At 40.5% G+C, this 20,859-nt stretch overlaps 1 protein-coding gene across 1 annotated transcript in view; it reads right to left on the bottom strand.

The window, feature by feature from the left end:
* The window catches only part of IGF2R (insulin like growth factor 2 receptor), a 95,428-nt gene that overhangs the window by 48,663 nt on the left and 25,906 nt on the right, over nt 1-20,859 (bottom strand). The window contains 16 exon segments of the mRNA XM_030556692.1: nt 2,532-2,694; nt 3,365-3,480; nt 4,229-4,406; nt 5,202-5,352; nt 5,930-6,064; nt 7,289-7,432; nt 7,873-8,010; nt 8,365-8,529; nt 9,027-9,130; nt 10,445-10,625; nt 10,862-11,024; nt 13,794-13,908; nt 16,254-16,374; nt 17,463-17,589; nt 18,182-18,280; nt 20,436-20,560. Coding sequence (XP_030412552.1) covers nt 2,532-2,694; nt 3,365-3,480; nt 4,229-4,406; nt 5,202-5,352; nt 5,930-6,064; nt 7,289-7,432; nt 7,873-8,010; nt 8,365-8,529; nt 9,027-9,130; nt 10,445-10,625; nt 10,862-11,024; nt 13,794-13,908; nt 16,254-16,374; nt 17,463-17,589; nt 18,182-18,280; nt 20,436-20,560 — 2,225 coding nt within the window.

Raw genomic sequence — 20,859 nt, 5'->3', positions numbered from 1 at the left:
ATTAAGTATTGGTTTACAGGAAGGTGTCTAAGAGGTTACCCAAAGGCAACAATCTGTTTGTCAGCTAACTACAGCTCAGCAAAAAGATTTAGAGCAGGGGGGTTCCCAAACTGTGGTACGTGTACCATTTGTCACATGTGAACTTGATGTGGTAAATTAAATAGACTGAACAAGCTTTTAAGAAGGATTGCATGTGACTCAGAATTTGGGTGCCACTGATTTAGAGAGGGTTTGTAAAAGCTTTCATCTTACATTTGATGCTTCTGCAGTTTGTACTGCTTTTGTGAGAGACCAAGCAGTCATGGACTTAAGGGCATTTCCAATAAGTGACATGCTAGGTTTCCACAGGATAGAGCCAAAGTAGATTTTTGGATATGCAATGTGTCATCAGGGCCAACAATAACAATCCTCTGCAGTTCTGATGTCCAGGGAAGTGAATGGCCGATAATGGACTACTCTACAGGTTTCCTTACTGTAACTCCATCTTGATGCAAAGCAGCAAGGGTGTTTCTACTAACCAACTCAAACTGCACAGAGATTGCCAATTGTGTATGACAGATGGGTACATCCACCCACCAACCAGGGGGCAGTAACTACCAAACTCATTTCCATTTGCGAACCAAGACAAATCCAAATGTGAGGCTCTGGAAATGGATAGATTACTGATTTAGCCAACAGTGTCCATTTCTTACTCTTAGAACTGCAGAGAACTAATGCTCTTCACAAAAGGAATGCCACCTGTCTCCATCAGTCATAGACATGGTCTTGCAGAGAAACACTGCTGAAACAATTTTTCCAGATATATAGCTATGCAAGATCTTTTCCCACTCAATCTAGGTACTTGTATTGCCCTCATCACCATCAAATTTGAGCACCTCACAATCAGTCATGGATTTTATTGTCTACACCCCTGTGATTTAGGAAGTTCACCCTATTCCCAGGTGGGGAACTCAGGCACAGAGAGACTAAGGCAGTGGTCCCCAATCTTTCTGCGGCCAGAAGCACATTTATGTTTTCAGAAAAGTGTGGCGGGCGCCAACAATTTTTCAAGGCTTATTTTGTATTTGTACATTAAATACAAAAATCATCATATTTAATATAACGTAATATATGAATCCAGAGAGAAGAAAGAAGCTGGAGAGAAGCTGCGAGGACAGAGATCACCAGCGCCCACAGCCCGGAGTTTTCTATCCCCAGCAGGCAAGGGGCTGCGGTTTGTCACCCCTGCCGGGCACTAGGCAGGCCCCGCGCCTGCTGGGAACAGAGAACACCATGCTCACAGTCTGAGTTCTCTGTCCCCGCTAGGTGCCGGGCCACAGCTTCTCTCCCCTGTTGGGTACTAGGTGGGCACACATAAATGCTCCAGTGGGCGCCATGGCGCCCATGGGCACCACGTTGAGAACCACTAGACTAAGGGTATGTCTACCCAGGAAAAAGCTAACAAAACAAAACAGCAGTATCAGAGCCCAGGTCACCAGGAAACAGCTCAGAAGGAGAGGCTGCGGTTTGCTTTTAGTCTCACACCCCTTCTCTACCACAGTTCACTCTAATGTAGAATGTAAGACCAAACAAAGGCTGTGAATGAGTGAACAGCATGTTAAAGTATTTTAAGAGGCTCTCAGTTTGTGTAGGATCTGGCCTGAGAACTTGAACCAGAGTGGGTACAAGCTCCGTGGCATGTTAATTGCTTCATGATGCAGATGTAAAGCAGAAATCTGTTAAAATGTGACAGTTTAATAGGAAGCAGGAGAGTGATTGACAAATTTGTGGATGGGGACCTCTCCTCGCTCTTCCTGGTATGTTCCTGCTGCTGCTGCTGTTTGTTCCTGCAGTGGACTGCAGATACACATGCTCCAGAGACTCTCCTGCGATACTGGCTGCACTGTCACCACACCAACACCAGGCTCCCCAACCTTTTTCTTTTTACTATTATTTTTTGGTTAAATAAACTGAAGAGTTTAAGAGTGGACCAAAATCTCACAGGCATCTACTTACAAAAGCCCATGAGATTTAGATTGGGGGGGGGGGGGGCGAATCTTGAGATTCTGCTCCCATGGAAGAGGAAGAAAGAGGCCAGAGTTTCTTGACCTACCTGTTTATGCCCTTTAAGGCATAAGACTATCCACCCTCACAATATGCATTGTAGATTTTGGCTGCAAATCAATAAGGTGCACAAAGGAAAGATAAGTGACTGAGGAGCGACAGGAATGGGAGACTGATAGTTATAGTATGGCCAGCCCTCAGGTGACTGTGTGGTTTTAAAAGCAGGCAGAATTTTGCTCTTGAGAAAATCTGGCATTACTCCAGATTTACAGGCTTGTGAGGGCAAGTTTGACCCTTAACTACTAGAGCTACTAAACTACACAGTACAGTCCTACTGAAAGATCTGCTAGTGATTGTGCCAATGCTTATGGTCCCATAGGCCATTATTTTTACCCTCCTATAGTCAGAAGGCACTTAAAATGGATCTTTGATCTATACATAATATTTGATGCACTAACTTTTGGTGCTGGGGTGGAAGGGATACTCACATTATCTTTTTCAAACTTCATCTGACAGCCTGAAGCATATCGATCACACCCAGCAACAGGAACCAGAGGGCGGCAGACATTTATGTAATACTTTCTGCGCTCATTTGGTTCAGAGTTGTCCATGGCATACCAGTTTTCACCTCTATCTTCGGATTTTGATAAACTGAATTGCCAAAGTGAAATATTTATATTCTTAAATTACAATACACATTCCTCTTAGAAATGGAGAGAACTAGAGAGATTAATTAGTGAAGTGGCAAGAGGCAAGCTAAAACAATTCTTCAAAAAAAAGTATGCAACAACAACTAGTTCAGAAGCAGCAAATACAGTGTCTCCCTTATTTGCTATTATCATTGCAACAATCAGAAGTAAACAAAGGTACTAGAGTTATAAATTTTTGGCTGCAGAATGTTTCTTAAAAGTTAACTGCACTTTCTGTTCTTGTATGCAGATACAAAACAAAGAGACAAAGTTCTGATTGCACAACCATTTTTGCTATCAAAGCCAGCCCCAAAAAAACACAAAAACAAAAAACAAACAAACAAACAAAAACAACAACTCACTCACCCACACCACAATACAATGCAGGACACTAATCAATTTACAACTATGACAGGCACAGCAGTGTGCCTCCTCAAAATAGAGATATGCTTTTTCCTTCATTTTTGCTAGTCCTTTACAATTCAAGATTATAAAGGATGATCACTGGTTTCTAATGTTGTCTAAGTAGCAGACACCAAATTAATTTACAGTGAGACTTTGCTAGATAGGACATTTGTTTTTACATGCAGGTTTTGTTCTTCAGGTTACAAGTCTATTTACTTCTCCCTTACCTTGATAAATCGTACTGTTCCATGGTGTTGGGATCAGTCACAACACATTCCAACGGCATCTCAGGACAGGCATATTTAGTGTACCATTTAAAGTTGTATGTGTAATTGTCTTCTACCTAAGTTACCAGAATCATAGGAAGACAGTCACAAATAGACTGTAGAATAGGTCAGAACGGTATGGCTTCTAAGAATATTATGAGCTGATATGTCTTAAGTTCGGTAAAATGGGCCTGTTCCCTTATACATGGGGAATATCCAACCTATGCTCTCTTAGGTTGCAAAAACTCAGGATCCACAGCTTGCTGATTTCTGTAGCTCTCCTGTCTGTTGTCATCCTCTTCATTGTGTATTTTCCCCCAGCTCAGTTATCAAAACTTAATCTCTTCATTAATTTAGCATCTTTCATGCCACCGGATTCCACCACACTTTAACAAGTTACTCCTGCATATAGCTTCAGTCACAGATGCAGCCTCCTCAGATCCACAATGGCCAACTCTACTTTTATCCAAAGAAAACTACAGAAGAATATAAGGTATGGGTGCAGTGCCAATAACCACAGTTGTTTGGCGCAGAAGCAGAACGTAATTATTCAAGCTGGAAATCAGCCAGATCAGGGCAAACACCCTGCTGTTGCTCAGAATGCCAGACAAAACTTTGCAGCTCTCAAGATTATGACTGTAGCTAGAGGCAGATGCTCTGCAATAATTCAAAATGCCTTTTATCAGAATCCCCACTGCAGCTGCTGGGAGTTGGACTCTTTCTTTTACACAGGTTTCACACAGACACAAATGCAGCTGAGAATCACAGATCCTTGAAATCTAGGCGTTTCCACCCATGACCTCTTGGTTATTTGGAAGTTCTTACCTGGTATTCAGGCTGACCTATTCCAGCTTCATAATCACAAAGGAAAGTTATAAGGGTAGATCGCTCTGTTTTCTCCTCATTGTTGTAAGTCGTACCGTTTTTGTAGGTCAACTGAATCATTCCATCGTAATAGGAAAGTTTGGAACTGGGTTCTCCTAGACTCCAGGTATGTTCCTTGCTAAAAAGGCAAAAACATACACCTTGAAAAGAATTTATTTAAAATCAAATGCAAACTGAACTCTTAAGACACAACTTAAAAGCTAGGGTGTGTGCACCCACACAGAGTAAGTAACTGACGTAAATCTAACAAGCCTTGGAGGGAAACCAAGTTTTCAAAATGCTAGTTCTGAGCCCCATTAGTATATGGAGAGTAATACCCTTATTCTTTGAAGTGGAGGTCTTCTTTGAAAGTGACTATATGTGGCATGGGGGGAGGGGATCCAGGTTTATTGTATCTTTATGGCTTCCAGAGCAATTCCCCTCTACTTGTAAATAGGGAGGATGATTATATCCAACTTTTAGTCCTGCACGCTGAACCTAGAGTCTAACAGCATAACTGGGCTCACAAAACACTCAACCACTCTACAAGCCAAATTCTGGTCTCGGTCACACCTATCCAACCTAGTCATTTTCAGTGAGGACAAAATTTGGTTCATCAAAACATTTATTGAATAATAAAGTGCTATTTTTACAATCACTTTGCAGAACAGAACTGCTCTTTAAGTGAAATTAAAGTATAACTCTCATCACTAAAAGTCTTCAAGGGTTTCCCCTGCCTCCATTGAGTGGGAGCTGTGAAGTGAGATGTTTTTACATATTGCTTAGCGCTTCTTTACCAGTAAGTTTGAAAGAATTACAGGACTTCATAATTAACTTCAGCAAGCTAGTTACTGCATGACCACATCTAGAGACAGCCACCTAATGCACTATGTACAACAACTGACCAAGATTATATGAGACTGAAGATACTTGCTTTTTTGCCACTTGACATGCTGCTGCTGATTTTAGCAGACAGTGTTCCTCTGGCACACTGCTACAAATATTTATGTAGAAGTCATAATCTGTTGTGTTAATGACATAGCTGCCACTTCTCTTGGTTAATGGTGACAAGTCAAAAGAAAATCCTAGTGAGAAGCAAATGAAAAACCAATCACTTGTTCAGTATATTCAGATTTGTTTTCAGTTTTTTTCCTTCATCTTTCTGAGCACTCTTGGCCTACAGTCAAGACAACTATACTTTATTTTCTAAACCAAGTAGATAAATACAGGTGTAATTTGACTAAAGCAGATGCTCTTTTACATTTTACAGGTTTTTTCATCTAATCTGAATGCTCTGTTAAGAACTCTTGTTATTTCTTTTGCACAACTGTCAAGTACATTTTACTACCGTCAAGAATGACTGGGGTTTGATTTTCAAAGTCAGATGCCTGGCTAAATTAAATGTGTGATTGCAAAAGCAAGTGGAGTATTTGCAGATGCATATAGCAAGTCATGCACCTAACAGCCATTTCCACACGCCTAGTTTCGTAGCTCAAGCATCAAATGCAAGAGTGACTATACATAGCATAATCATTTTATGCATCTTAAAAACATACGATTAAATGTAGAATAGGCTGTCAAATACGAAAGCCCACATAAGCTTGAGATTTCTCCACTAACAAAACCCTCAAAATCCAACCTCTGTAGGAGTTGGGTACATACCTGCCTGAGCATCAGAGACTCTGCAGTTGTCTCCTTCAGTCTTAGACAAGACACAGGCAGCAGCTGTATACCACTCAAACACATATAAACACTCATCATTCTCCAAGTTAAAGACAGGAGCACTTTCTAGGTCACCTGGCATTATTAAAAAAAAAAAAAAAAAAGAGGGGCAGTATGGAGCTCAATTGTCATTTGTTTTCAAGTCACTTCTGCTAAGCTTAGTAGCAAATAGCCTGAAACAGACAAACCTTTCAGATGGCTGAGCTATCAGTTCCCTATTCCCACTGAATGCAGAAGCTGGCAAATTAAGAAGGGTACTTTTTTTTGACAATATATCCCCATGACTTACAACATCTCTTCAAAAAACACTGGACGAAAGATTCTCCCCCACATAATTTGTTTTAAACTGTAATCCTATTTCTCCTTTGCTAAATCTAGGATACATGGACATGATACAGGTCTCTTATAGTGAAAAGTAGTAAGAGTCAAAGCTGTGTCGCTCTGCAACCCCTCTGCCTGGGCCTTATAACTTCTGGGGTCTGGAGGACCCCCCTTACACCCCAGAGTTCAGACCCTGCTCAGCCTCTCTCTCTCCTTTGACTCTCACTAGGCACCTTTCAGCCAGCCTGAGCCCCTCACACCAGGATCTGCCCCTCCAGATACAGAAAACCCCTGAGTGGGGAGGGTAAGAGCTGCACTGCACAGCCCATCCTGGACAAATGCCCTGCAGCCAAGCTCTTGAAGGCCAGCTGCCAGGAGCAGCCCAGCACTGCCTCCCCACCAGAAGAGCCACACAGATCCCCTTTGAAGGACTGGGAACCCTTCAGCCAACCTGCACAGAGCCCACTTGCCTGCTGTCCAGGCTCCCTCCACGGCTGCTCCTCCTGCTGACCATAACTCCCTGAGCCCTCTCCACCACCAGTTACAGAGCCATCTATTCTACCTTGACAATCAATATCCCCGCGCACTCAGGCCCAGTCTCCACCATGGCCCTAGCCCCAATATCCCTCTGCCCTCATCCCCAAAGTCTCCCCTACTCTCTCTCTACTTCAACACCCACTTGTTCTCTCCCTTGCCAAGGGGAACTGGGGTTAAGCAGGGAGGAGGGCATCTTCCTCATTCCCACAGTTAATCCTATTCCTTCACCACCCCTGAAGCTCTCACCTCCTCATTTCTGCCTTCCATCCAGTGTTGCCAATTTAGCAGTTCTGTCACTAGATCTAGCAGGTTGCCAGATTTCATTAGAAGTTGCATTTTAGAAAAGGTTTTGCCAAAGGGTTTTAATGGTTTTTAAACCATTTCCATTTTTATCTTTCATTATAAAAAGCTTAGAAAACAAATGGGTGTCAACATTCTCACCTGGCTTGCACACAAGGGTTATGACAGTTTTGATCATATTGTTATTCCCACAGCTGTCTCCATTTGAATAAGTAAGCTGAATCCTCTCTCCAACTTTGAGAGCAGACATGACCGTTCCTAAATTTTTAGGCTTGTTGTTTTTATCTGGGAGTAGGAGGGAGAGAAGAGAAAACAGAAGGAAGCTTACTTTATGACTACTTTGTGATTTCCCCGAGCTGGAAAAAAGCTGAAGCCAGTATCTAAATATTACAGGGGGATGGAGGGGAGTAAAAACAGCTCTGAGAAACTTCTGTTTTGCATGATTATGGCAGTTTTGCTGTTTTACACCTTAAAAGCATTGTCACAAGGCCAAGAAACAAAGTGAAATGTACAATATTAGCGAAGAAGGATTTCTCGTTAACGAGAAATCCAAGTACATATATGCTGTTTTTCCTAGGCCTTCTTTTAGGCACAAGGCACCACTTAATCCCCATTCTCTCCTCCAGCCCCATGCACACCCATTTTTTGTGACCCTGAGTTGTTATAAAATCAATCTTTATAAGCCATATTTCACACCCACACTTGTTTCAAAATTGTGTACTCACCAACAGAGCAAACAGCTGCATCATCTGAGCAGACAACAGCTGCTCCTTTCTTAAGTACTTTATGACAGACATTGATGAAAAAGTGTTTATCTGCTTCAACAGGACTGCTGTTCACAGCTTCCCAATTCTGTGCTGACTCTGGGAACAAGAGATTTTATTTTGGATATAACACACAGTCTTGTCTAACAACCTGAGATCTCAAAACACATCCACAATATTAAGAGCTGTTTAAAAAACACAGCTGCAAATAAAGTGACCTCGAGTGGAAACACAGAGAGGCTGCACCTTTAGAAGGCATTCAAATTCTTTGAGATTTTTTTTCATAAAAAGGAAATTGAACACTAATATCACACTCAAACAAGAAGATTAAGAACCTATGAAAAAGCTAAGAAGAGGCTCACAATGGAGAAGTAGCAAGAAAATAGCACCTGGTTTCAAGATAAAAATAAAACTAGTTCGTAGAAAAACTGTCATTTATTTCTGCTGCTGTACCTGAACTGCGAATCAGAGGTGACAAATCATATCGTTTCTTCTTATCAGCTACTCTGCAAAGGAGATCTTCCTTCTCCTGAACACAGGCGTATTTAGTATCCCAGGTGAAGAAATATGTGCAGTCCACCTCCCCAGTGAACACTGGGGCCCCTTTTCCTTCGTTACCTTATAGGATTAGAAAGCCAGGAAGACAATTAGGTTAAGAGGAAGTCTGGTAATGGCATTTGTGCCTTTCACATCCATGTCACAGCAGAAACATTACAAAGCTGTAATTCCAGGGCAGCAAGGTGTACTACAGCACCAGCCACAGAATTAACTGCAGACCATGAAAACAATAATGAAGAAACAGACCCTTTGGTGGCTGAACATTAAAAATAAAGTTAGTGCTTTAAAACCAAAAGGTAAATGCTCTCTAGCTGTTTGAAAATTTCTTTAGTATCTACCATAGTAGTCAAGAACAGTGCAATTATTCTCAACAGAAGCTAGTCTATGATGCCGAAGTACTTAAACTAGAGAATGACCCCTAACCAACAGATAATTAAGATGCAACCACGCTGACTCATAACCAGCTGGCTCCTGGACACAAGGGAGTAGTTCCACTAGTTCAAAAGCACATACAAGGGCTACAAAAGCCCTGTAAATTAACTAATCCATATGCTCACCTGCAGTCTCATTGCACTCAAAATTTATGACAGTCATTCGTTGAAAGCCAGAGCTACATTCATCTCCATCTGGGTATATTAGCGTGAGATCCCCATCAGAGTACCTGATAAAAAAATCCCAATACGTTAAATTAACCTTTGAAAAAACACTACTACCAGGCATGACCATGTTATTTGTCCCACCTAATGGAGGCCCAATTCATGTAACTGACAACTGCTTCATTCTTTCCAGGGGAAGAAACTGTTACTCAGCATAGCAACTGAGTTTTCCCATCAAATCGAGAATATTCCAATTGCTTTTTCCCTGGGATTTGTCAACCATAATTGAGAAATTCTGTTGTAACATCTTCCCAATTAAGATTAACACTAAGGCCCAGTTTGCCACCTTATGCAGTTACTGTTCTGATCTGTAGTGTTTTACAACCAGTTTGCACGGGTATAAATGACTACATGAAGCGCACGTAAGTGGAGACTCAGGCCCTAACTTTTCTCTCCATCAATCTACATAGCATGGGATTTCATCTTGAATTATTTATACATTTTCTGAACAAAATCTGGATGTTTCTACCAGAAATTAAATTAATTTTTTTCTAAGATGACCATGGTTTTCATTTAGGATCTCCCGTGTGTCCAATACTCCGTTTATTGGAAGAACATAGCTTCACTTTTTAATCTAGCTGGCATGAAAATATTTTCATGCAAAAGTTAATTTGCATTTCTATTCTTGAATGGGGAGAAAGTCATGTCTCAGAGTGTCCCACCCAGAAAAAAAAGTCAAAAAGCTATGAGGGTATGTTCTGGACGACGAGGCTAAGAGGCACCCCTGTATATCGAATCATCCAAAGCGGCTGTTTTGCAAATACTAGCATCCAGACTAGCTTAGAGGTGCTTCAGTAAGGAATATGCTGATGTAGAGATCTTGCTTCACTGTATAGGTTTGCAGTTCTAAACAATGCAAATTGTACATCACAGAAGTACAAGATATGTTTAACTTGGCAAAAGCATGCAATACAGTAAGAAACCCTAGCAGGTTCATTACTCTGTATAGCCTGGCTCCAACAGGATTCTGATGTGAAGTAATGTTACCAGTAAAACTCAGTGAGGCAACTCAAGAGCAGCAGCTAGAAAGTCTAGACAACAGGAGAGAAGTACTTTTTAGTACTCCTGCCTCTTGCGGCCATCTTAGTGCCCCTGGTGCTTCACGGCTGCCGTGGTGCTTGCAAGCACGGCTCTGCCAAAGCATTACCATGCTTTTTAACCTCACAAAATCCAAATGGATGTGTTAGGGATTGCTTTATTTATTCATCCTCCTACTGTATTCTGTATCTTTTACAAAATAGAAAACAGTTTCTATCAAATGTTTACCCCTTCTCTTTCAGTGACCTATCTGAAGATGTAGTTCAGATGCCTTTACAAACCTGAGGGTTTGGTTCTTAAATTTTCCTGCCACTTTTTCCTGCTGACCCCGAGTCTTTACTTGGCAAGATGAAACAGATTCAGTGTCATCCTTGCAGTTGCCTGCACTGGTTTTCCCACAAATATTTAAGTAATAGTAATACTCTTCTTTTTCATCTTTAGCCACGTATGGTGTGACATAGCCTAAGGAAACAGGGAAAGAAAATGAGTAAGGTGGCAGCTTTTTTTCTTTAAAAGGGTTCCAAGAAAAGAAACAACCCTGAACAGGTACTGGAATAAAAAAAAAAAAAAAAAAGACTGGAAGCATGTGTGTCACCGAATTTCAGTCCCAAACGCTCTATACTGGATGCTATCCCAAGCTTCAGTTTTGGTCTATGGAATTCACTTTCTTCTCTGTTAAAGAAAAATAAGGTACTTACTTGGTTGTTGAGTGAGCGGTGTCAAGTCAATGGAGACATCATGCTGTTCACTGGTCAGACTACAGTTTCTACTTTCCAAGTAATCCCTGTGACAGGCATATTCAGTGACCCATTCAATTTCATACCGGCATTTGAGCTTGGCAGTGAGTTTGGGACCTGTGCGCTGATATGGAAATGAACATGATTAAAGTTGTAAATAAAAATAAGACCAAAGTTTTGTTGGGGTTTTTTTTGTTTGTTTTAATAAAAACAAAGATTTGACACAAAAACTTCAGATGGAAGATGGGTATACCTAACACCCCTTCTTACCATTCCACCCCTCATCTATTAGGTGAAAGTCACATTTCCAGCAAAGCGAGACCATGCTTCTGGAAATTTAAGAGAAAAATTTTTTTAAAGGAAGACTAAAGAAAAAATTAAAGAATAAAGACTCCTGCATATTACACAAGTTCTTCATCTTGATTTGTATATTTAATCTATATAAAATTTGTGTGCAGTATCTTTGTTCTTCACCCCCAAAAAAGTGACCAACCTTTTCAAATCTAGTGCTTACAATAGGGTAAATATGGATCTAGTTGCTTATTTAGATGCCTAAAGAGGATTCTTGGTACTAGATTCCAAAATGCTGGTCTTTTTTGTGTCTAAAATAAAGCTACCGCATAAGACTAATCTCCTGAAAGGTTATAATAGTACAGCAAATTTACAAGAATCAGTGAATAAACCATCACTATTAAGAGTTGACTTAATGCAGCTAACGTTGGTAAAAGACTTTCTACCTCTTTAAAAACACTTCGCAAGTTTTCTTCAAAGCACTTTAGAAGCACTAATCACCACCCTTGAGAGACTGGTAAAGCAATTCCAGCTGATAGACTATGGCTTGCCCAACATGAGATTGTATCAGAGCCAGGATTATAATTGTAAATCATATGCTCAGACCACAAAATGGGGACACTACTCTGAATAAGATACTGAGTTACACAGGATTCACCCTCTCTCCTCCCCCCAAAAGTACTTTGGTAAATGATTTTTACTATGGAGTTCTCTCCTCTTGCCTCCCTCCCACAACTTGCCCTCTCGTTAAAACTTCTGGGAAACCTATTTGCTGTATCAGAATATCAGTATCTCCTGATGAAGTTAATTCAATAATTAGACTTAAATCCTTATAATGACTTAATAATCGGAAGGAAAATGTGGTTAGAATAGACCATTTTAAATTCTGAATGTGTTTTAGTGGAAAGAAAGCATGAATGAAAATCTCTTACAAAAGTCTGCATTTAATATTTTTGCTTCCCAATTAAGATTTAAGCGTACAAACATACTGGTCAGGCATGGGAAGATTGGGAAGGCAAAGGTGGAATTAGTAAGTCTGCCTGTATCATGGCTGCTACGTAAATGCAGAGAATTTTAAAATGAATGGGGAAAAAAGTCTTTATTCAAATCAGTTTTAAAAGAGTGATCTGGCTGAAGAAGTGTAGACAGCCACCTAGGTCAGGAACAGGACAATAGGGTCAGTCCAAAACATGTAAACGCGACAGGTTATGCAGAGAAAGAGAGTGTCAGCAATGTTAATTTCAGCCTGGTTTTAAAAGAGTCTTGCTGCCAAGATCACATGCAGGACCGGTGCAACCATTTAGGTGACCTAGGCGATTGCCTAGGGCACTGGGATTTGGGAGGCGCCATTTTCTTTGGCAGCGACCATGGTGGCCAGATCTTCAGCCACCCCAGTCACCTCTGGCATTTAGGTGGAGGGAGCTGAGGCAGGGGAGCACGGGGAGGGCCGCCTACAGCAAGCAAGGGGGCGGGGGGGCGGCACGCAGGGGAACTCCCTGCCCCAGCTCACCCCGGCCCTGCCTCCTCCCTGAGCACGCCATGGCTGCTTCACTTCTCCTGCCTCCAGGCTTGCGGCGCCTAAGCTGATTGGCGCGGCAAGCCTGGGAGGCTGGAGAAGTGAAGCAACCATGGTGTGCTTGGGGTGCTCGTGCTCAGAGGAGGGGTGAGTTGGGGAGGGGAGGGTGCCTCAGGGAGGGGGCACAAGGTGGAAGTTTCGCCTAGGGTGTGAAACATCTTTGCACTGGCCTTGATCACATGCCATTATGTGAGCTGGAACAAGTGGATGTTGCTAGACGTTAAAGTTCTCAGTTCTTGCATAACATTTGATTATGCCAGATAGGATATATAACGCACAAGGATGATTCTGCTTTAAAAACTAATCAGACATCATTTAAAGAAAGTACACGACACTTGTGGATTAAAGGCATGGTGCAATAGCAGAAGTAAGACAAATGGTCAGATTTAAATGGAACCAACTTTCACAGAACAAAGACTTGAAGCATGTCAAACATATCAGGTTGGAGAACAGCACTTATTAGCAAGCAGAACTTCTTGCCTAGGAATAATGATCTACTCTAGAGAGGGCTATCCATTTCTACCCCAATGCTAGGGTCTAACAATCCCCCAGCAATTTGAAATTCAGAAGAGAGCAGTTGTCACCCAAAGTAAAAAGACTCTTTAAGAGATAGCCTTAAGACATTTGTATTCCTAGGATTTTTTTTGCAGTGTTATTGTAGCCATATTACTCCCAAGATATCAAAGAGAGAAGGCAGGTGAGGTAATATCTTTTACTGGACCAACTTCTGTTGGTGAGAGATAAGCTTTCAAGCTACACAGAGCTGGGAGCTCACCAACCTTTTCTCTAATTTGTATTCCTAGTTAGTTGTTTTATCTCTGAAAATATTTAGTTCTATTAAAAAACACAACCACTAATACTGAAGCAAGTATTAATACTTTGCACCTGAGGATGTCAAACATTAAATAAGCTTCATGACCCCAACAGGAAAGCACATACTAAGTTTCTGCTCTCAGCAAAGTAGAGGCTGAAGCAGAGAGGTTAACTGAGAATAAACTTTTTTAGACTGCATTAATGATCAATTACCTCTTCTCTTCTCTTTGATGGGCACACAAAAGTAATAGTCACTGCTGGATTATGACCTTGACAGAAATTTGGCTTCTCTTCTTCACTGTATGTTTTCTCATAATTCAGTACAAGCCTAACAAAAAAATCAAACACAATAAATCGGAAGCCGGAAAAAAATTCCAACTATAAAATAAATACGAAGTGTACTACATGGGAAAGCTAGCTAGCAAATACCAAGGGTGGGACACTTGCAATTTACCCAGAGACCCTGGGAGAAGCATTTTAAAAATATTAAATTTTATCTTTAAAAGAGGACTTACGGGGGTGGTGGGAGGGGAGAGAAGATTCTGCCTTTTTGCTTACTTACAAGAAGAATCTTCAGCCTTATTCTCCCCCTTGTCCTAAAACTATGACAGGCAGAGTTGACAGCATTACTTAAGTAGGTTGACACTTCCCATTGTACTCCCCATTTTCCCAGCAGGCAGCAGTGTGCCATTAAAAAATTTGGCTCGCGTGCAGTCTTTGGCACAAGTGCCATCGGATGCCAACCCCTGAACTAGGGAAATGGTGGAATTACAAGTGCCAGGACAGTGAAAGGGAATGGATAAAAGGAATGGGTTTTAGAACAGATGAAAGGAATGAATTTTAGTCAGTTTAAAACTCTGTATTGTGTGTGTCTTTAGACAAGTCATTGATGTTAATTAGATAATCTTTTGAATCACAGAATATCGGGTTGGAAGAGACCTCAGGAGGTCATCTAGTCCAACCTCCTGCTCAAAGCAGGACCAAGCCCCAGACAGATTTTTGCCCCAGATCCCTAAATGACTCCTTCAAGGATTGAACTCACAACCTGTGTTTAGAAGGCCAATGCTCAAATCACTGAGAGGAAGGCTTCACTAAAAATTCAATAGTGCTGTTCCCAGGTCCTTGATTTAAGGTGCAAGTGCGAATACAACTCCCAAAGACTCAACAAGTCCTCCAACAAAAGCAGGGAAAGCCACCTTTTAGGCATTCTGTATACACCACAAGACAAAGGGTCATGAGCCCAGCTTTTAAGAAAAAAATCTTTTGTAGGTCACCGTATTCTTTCAGCTATGTGGATATATTTGTACTTGTAACACGCACAAGCTTACAATCAGACAGACAAGAAGACTGTTTTCTTTCCTGTATTTCAATCTTGTGGCAGGAACTTTCCAGTTAACAGGAGAACTAGTACAGGCAGACGTTCTTAATTCTCAGTTTAAGAGGCCTATGTTAATATTTTTGGCAATAATATTTTGAATTGTCACTCTGTGCAGAAAAGCCAAAACAAATTTATTCAAGCTAGTCAATAAGGCCAATCAATATCACCAACTGACTTATTTTAACTGGATTCCATATAATCCGGTTCCCAGCCCCTGGTCTCAAATCACGGTAACCTGGTTTGCTCTGTAAACCCACTGGCAACATGCATTTGGCAGGGTATCAATCAAGGAGCTAGAGTTGCAAGAATGGATGGGTAAGCAGTGCTCCCCATAGGCAACAAGAGAAGAATAAGTTCAAAAAAAACGGGGCCATAAAAGAAGCTAGTGCTCAAAAACAAAATGTCACCCTTGTGTTGCCACAAAAAAATCAATACCACCCCATCCAAATAAAAATCTATACACATCTGAATCTCCCCACCACCAAAATTGGGCCATTTCAGACCAATCCAATTAATTCCAAAGTTGAGAGGCCCCCTTGGAGAACGTCCTCCTGGGACTTCTCTACTGAATACCAAGGAAGTTTAGAGCCTCTACTGATTCAGCTGTGACAGTCTCACACAAGGAGAGAAGGGGGTCTCAGGCTCGCAGACACTAGACAACATAGTGTCACGGCCAATACCTTCTACTATACCCAGAAGCCAAGAGGCAGCTAACGCAAATGCATAAGGGCAGCATTCAACAATAACCCTTGTTACACCGGTATGAGATAAAGTTTTGTTTTTAAACAGATAAGTAAAAGTGAGACAGAGGGCAAATGATTTTCCCAGGGACATGCAGCAGGTCACTGGAACAGTGGAATTAGAACTCAGTCCTTTGTTTGGGGCATCCTGTCCAATGCCATCAGACTGTGACACCAATAATTTCAGCTTATTCTTAAAAACTAGGTAGTTGCCTCACCCTCCAGAACTTTTCATAACGTAAAGTGTGCCGATGCGGTTTTTAAAAAAAAAAATTACAAATTTAAACTAAGGCAATGATTAACAGATTAAAAACCTAGTCTCCTCATGCCTGTCTACAAAAAAAGATGCCACTTTCCAATCCTCTCTCTTTTGGTAATTCAATATATTGAAATATATACAATACTCATTATCATGAAACGCGGGGGGGAGGGCGAGAAGGGTGCGCACCTGCATGCATGCCAAATAATGAACAATGTTTTGTTCAGAAACACAAAAGGGAGCCCTTATAAATATATACATGAGATTTTCAGACATAAAGGTATCACCAGAAGTACCTGTCTTTGTCACGCAGTTTCAGCTGTTCTTGAGGACTGCCAACATCAAAAGCATGGCCTTCACTTAACAAGCATGCAGCACTACCCACAGGGCAACTTCTGGTTTCACTACTTGAGCTTCCTGTTAAGAGAACACCAGATACATCACCCAAATTAAGTTTTTGTTGGAGCGCTAAGAAAAAGTATCATCTATGGTCAGATTAGGTACAATTTAGTTACATTAGACTGAAACAGCTTTCTTTCTAAATCCCTTTACAGCTCTTAAGTTTGAGGAAGGGTTTAAAAGTCTTGCACTAAAGTTTTCAAAAGTGTAGTTTGAATTCAAATGATTTTATTTTTGGCAAGCTAAAATTAGCAAAAAAAGATTGAAGCATTTGAAGCCATGAAAGAGATAAAATGCACACTTCCATTATTTCTAGCTGAAAAGAGGTCATCTAACTTAAAACAAAAAACCCTCTGACACTAGAAACGCCCAATTCTCATTCGAACAGCTTTTTCTTTCCACCACTGAGTAGTATTCTAGATGTGAAGAAAATCCAGTTATGGAATTTTAAACAGTATGTTCACCTAGCCTATTTTATAGATTACTTCAAAGCAACTGGGGTTAGAACATTAGCTGTAGTTTCCATCCCCAAAGAACCACAGGGACGTGGTGCCTGCCACTTCCGGGAGCAGCACGGGGCCCGCGATGCTACATGTGTGGTAATACCACGAGCCAACAGTTTGCTCACCCCTGCTTTAGGCACATTATTTCAATCGGACTACTCATGCTTAAAGTTAAGTATAGTCAAGTGCTTGGCTGAACTGGAGCTCGCATTGAGCTATAATCGCTAGCTATCACTCTGGCATAAGAAACATGAATCCCACTGGACAGATGACAGCAACAAGAGACCAACTACAACTGATACCTTTGTTGCCAGTCTCAGCACAGGAGCCTCAGATTGGATTGTACTATTTTAAGACAACCATTTTGCCATCCAAAATGACAATGTTCTTTAAATAGCTCAACAGTTCTGGAAGACTGCTCTAGGGAAGCTGCCTTCAAAGCCACATTTGAAATCAAAGATGGATTAAAACAGTAGAGTTATAAACTTCTAAAAGCAGGATTTAAATGGGAAATAAATCCAGGCAGCCTTTACTAGAGGCATTAGTAAGTACTGCCATAATTCATACAATTTAGACATATATACTGTACACAGAGGTTCAGACCTATGTCTCTACAGACGTTGATATACAAGGAATCCTCTTCCGAGTCATCCACCAAGTAGCCTCCTGAAGTCTTGATCAGTGGATTCAAGTCATGTTTCTTTAAATCATCAAAAACATAGCATGGTACCTAGAAAGTTACACGCTAGTTAGTTCCATGTAAAGTTTATACCATGCTAGTTAGAGATATCATAGGACATGAAATACTTTTTCCAAAGACAACAACTGATTTTTATAAAATCTAGTAGTGGAAAGTTTTGCCCAGAAGTCAAAATAATTCCATAAAACACACTGGGCTCCCCACTGAAGGCAAAAACATTGATAGTGTTGGCTACTGCACAAGCAACAGTGAAAACCCTCCACTGTAGTTCTGCTGTGCAGAGGTGCCGAAAGCAAAAGTCACAGGCACAAGTGCTGAAGAGTTACTTCAAATTCTCATCTTTGTTAACTAAAGCTATTAACAACGAATTTGTTCTAACAGGATATTCATAATTTTTGAGAGGTGGATTTTCATTTCAAAAAAGTTGACAATGCTTTTTGTGAAGTATAAATTGCTACTTGTGCCAAAGTTGTTATATTTTAAGACTGAACAATGGTTTTCCAACTGAAGGTATGCTGTAAAAAAACCAAGAGTACTATCTGACCTACTATTCCATTCCTTCTAACTGAAGAGTGGAAAATTGGTGATGCCACTTTACGCATGCATGGTCTAGGACTATTACCTCTTTCTTGGCTTTAAATGAGCCTTTCTTGCAAGCAATAAAAGTCCTCCATTCGAAATAGTGCACACATTCAGTTGCAGTAACAAGTTCTGGGGTTCCCTATTTAAAAAAGATCAGAAATCAATAGTTAGCTTTCAGTTTGTAACTATCAAATAAAAAATAAAAGTTCAGAAGTCAGTACCAACAAAACTGAAGTGATTTTTTTTTTTAAAGAGACAATCATCCAAATTCTCTCTTGACAATAAGAATAGCATGGATAGCACTCAGAAACGATGACCTGCCCAATAAAAGAATGGCAAGTGTAGTGATTACTAAGGAAAGCTGTTAGAAAGCACAGAGGCACACTGCCAAAAACCACACACCAGGAAAGCCCTAGATGTCCCTTCAGACATGACATATACCACACTGTGTGCATGAGCCCTCAAAAGTAACACCTCATTTTCAATGTGTACAATTTGTGCTACATTTTACAGGCCAAAACTAGGGACTTTATTTTCAGAAAGGCTGAGTGCCCACAACTTCAGCTGAAGTCAGTAGGGACAGCAGGTGCTCAGCAATTGTGAAAAGCAGGTCTCTGGTCCCCATGATTTATGTTTTAGCAAGACAAGGCATTTTTAATGCAGACTCCATATCTTAGCATCCATAGGTAAGTACTTTTGCCTGCCATTTATCCCACAAGCCAATTACCAATTAAGGCCAAAGAAACTAATCTCATCTCCAACCATATACCAACAAGGGATCTTTCTTGTAAAGGAAAAACTAGTTTTGATAGGCCTGGTTCAGATTCAAGCTTTTCATGCCCAGACACACAGTTTAACAGTGCAATAACCATAACTTATTGTTAAGTCAGTCTAGTACTTTAAGGAGTGCTTAACAGACAGGGCTGGACAGCCCCGGAAACTAAATCTATTTACCTATGAATATCACAGGCAGAGCAAGCTTTCCATTTCTAGATGAAGGATAGAAGGAAGTAGTAAAAGATCTCTAAGCCCTGCCTACATTAGTCCCCACCACACTCTAGTACATACACACATCCTTGTCAAGAAATTTTTTTTTAAAAAGTTGTGCCAGCCAATATCAATAGAAGATAGTTTTGTTAAAGATGGAGACGAGTTGGTGGTGTCCTAATCATGCAAACTGTCTAACTAGTTCTAGCAAAGTCATGAGCTGACCATACTGGCTCTTACAGTTTACAAATAACAGTTTGTAGAAGATTTTCTTGTCACTAGGAAACTCATGTAGAAAGGGCACCCTCTGCACCCTCTCTTCAAATTTGTCACAGGTGGAGGGTGAAACTTTAAAAAAAAACTTTGATGTACTGGCACTTCACATAATGATTTAAGTTACCCTGCTTTCCAAAAAGGTGTGTAATAATATCATCATTGCCAACGGGATCACTTCCTGAAGTATTTGGGTCCCAGGTATAAGTATTTACAGAACTCCAAGCTCTGATCGCTTCAGCTAGTACGAGTTTGGGAGGTGAGAGTCTGGAGACCTCAAGTATCAGAAACTAAAACCTTTCAGACTAGAATTTTACATTTGTACTGAAGTTTTAAAAACCTGCACTGTATTGAAGCTGTCCCAAAGAGGGATTAGTCAGAGGCCTAGGTTTGTTTTCTGACCAATGCACTATTTCTGATTTCTAGCAATTATCAGAAGACACAACATTAAAATAAAAGGACTTTACAAACCTAAACACTGGTTTGAAAGACATATTAGCTCATAAGAATAGAAGTTGGTCACATTCTATTCTATTAGATCTATTTAAGTCCACAGTTTACTCAAGCTGACAGTTAAATAAGAGCTTTCAGGTGCTCTGTACACTGCTGACTTTTATACATGTATTTTATTACACAGTGTGAAAATACTATACTGAAATCCATTTGAAAGCATTAAAGAATCAGAAAAAAGTCATTGACTAGACCTAGCAAAACACATGACTCAAGATAGCTGTTCGTTTAATATCACCACCACACATGGCTTTCATGTCCCACTATCTGACATCAATTCATATTCTTGGAGCGTATGGGCTGTCACGGGAGTGTCAAAGAACTGGTGTAATCACATCTGCAGTGTCACAAACTGAGATATTTCAGATTTCTCCAAAAGCAAGTTTAGAAAAATCACAAGCCTTGCTGACTAAATGGGAGTTAGAGACTAGGTGGTGAGAGAAGCTTTTGAGCTTACAGAGTTCTTCTTAGGTCCCTGGAAGTTACTTACACAAAGGCAAAAAGGAAAAGAATGGCAGACTAACCAGAGTCTTCCCACAAAGGAAGTTAATGTTGCTTTGCACAACATGTTGGGCGCCTTGCTGCAAACAGGGTTTTGTAGTGTTGAACTCAAGAAGTGATTTAGAACTTCTTTTCAAAGATGAGTCACCTAAACAAGGAGATAAGAGCTGCAATAATACAGTATTTTAAAAAAACCAAATTATTTGGTACATTTGTTTTTAAGCTAACGTACTATGCAAGACAACAAACAAATCCATTTAGTGGCAATTTTAACACAAAGTAATAAATTAAGTCATTAAGACAGACCCCGGGTAAAAACTTTTGAAAGTGCTTAAGTGACTACAACTTAGGTCTCTTTTTCAAGAGCAACTTAGGCACTTTTGAAAGTTTTACCCTCATGCTTTTCAAACTGAAATTCATCCTCGTTTTTCCGGCTGGAGCAATTTG

Source organism: Gopherus evgoodei, chromosome 3 (genome assembly GCF_007399415.2).
Source record: "Gopherus evgoodei ecotype Sinaloan lineage chromosome 3, rGopEvg1_v1.p, whole genome shotgun sequence".
Taxonomy (NCBI): domain Eukaryota; kingdom Metazoa; phylum Chordata; order Testudines; family Testudinidae; genus Gopherus; species Gopherus evgoodei.
The sequence above is the reverse complement of the archived record's forward strand: the minus strand, read 5'-3'. Positions and strand labels throughout refer to the sequence as shown.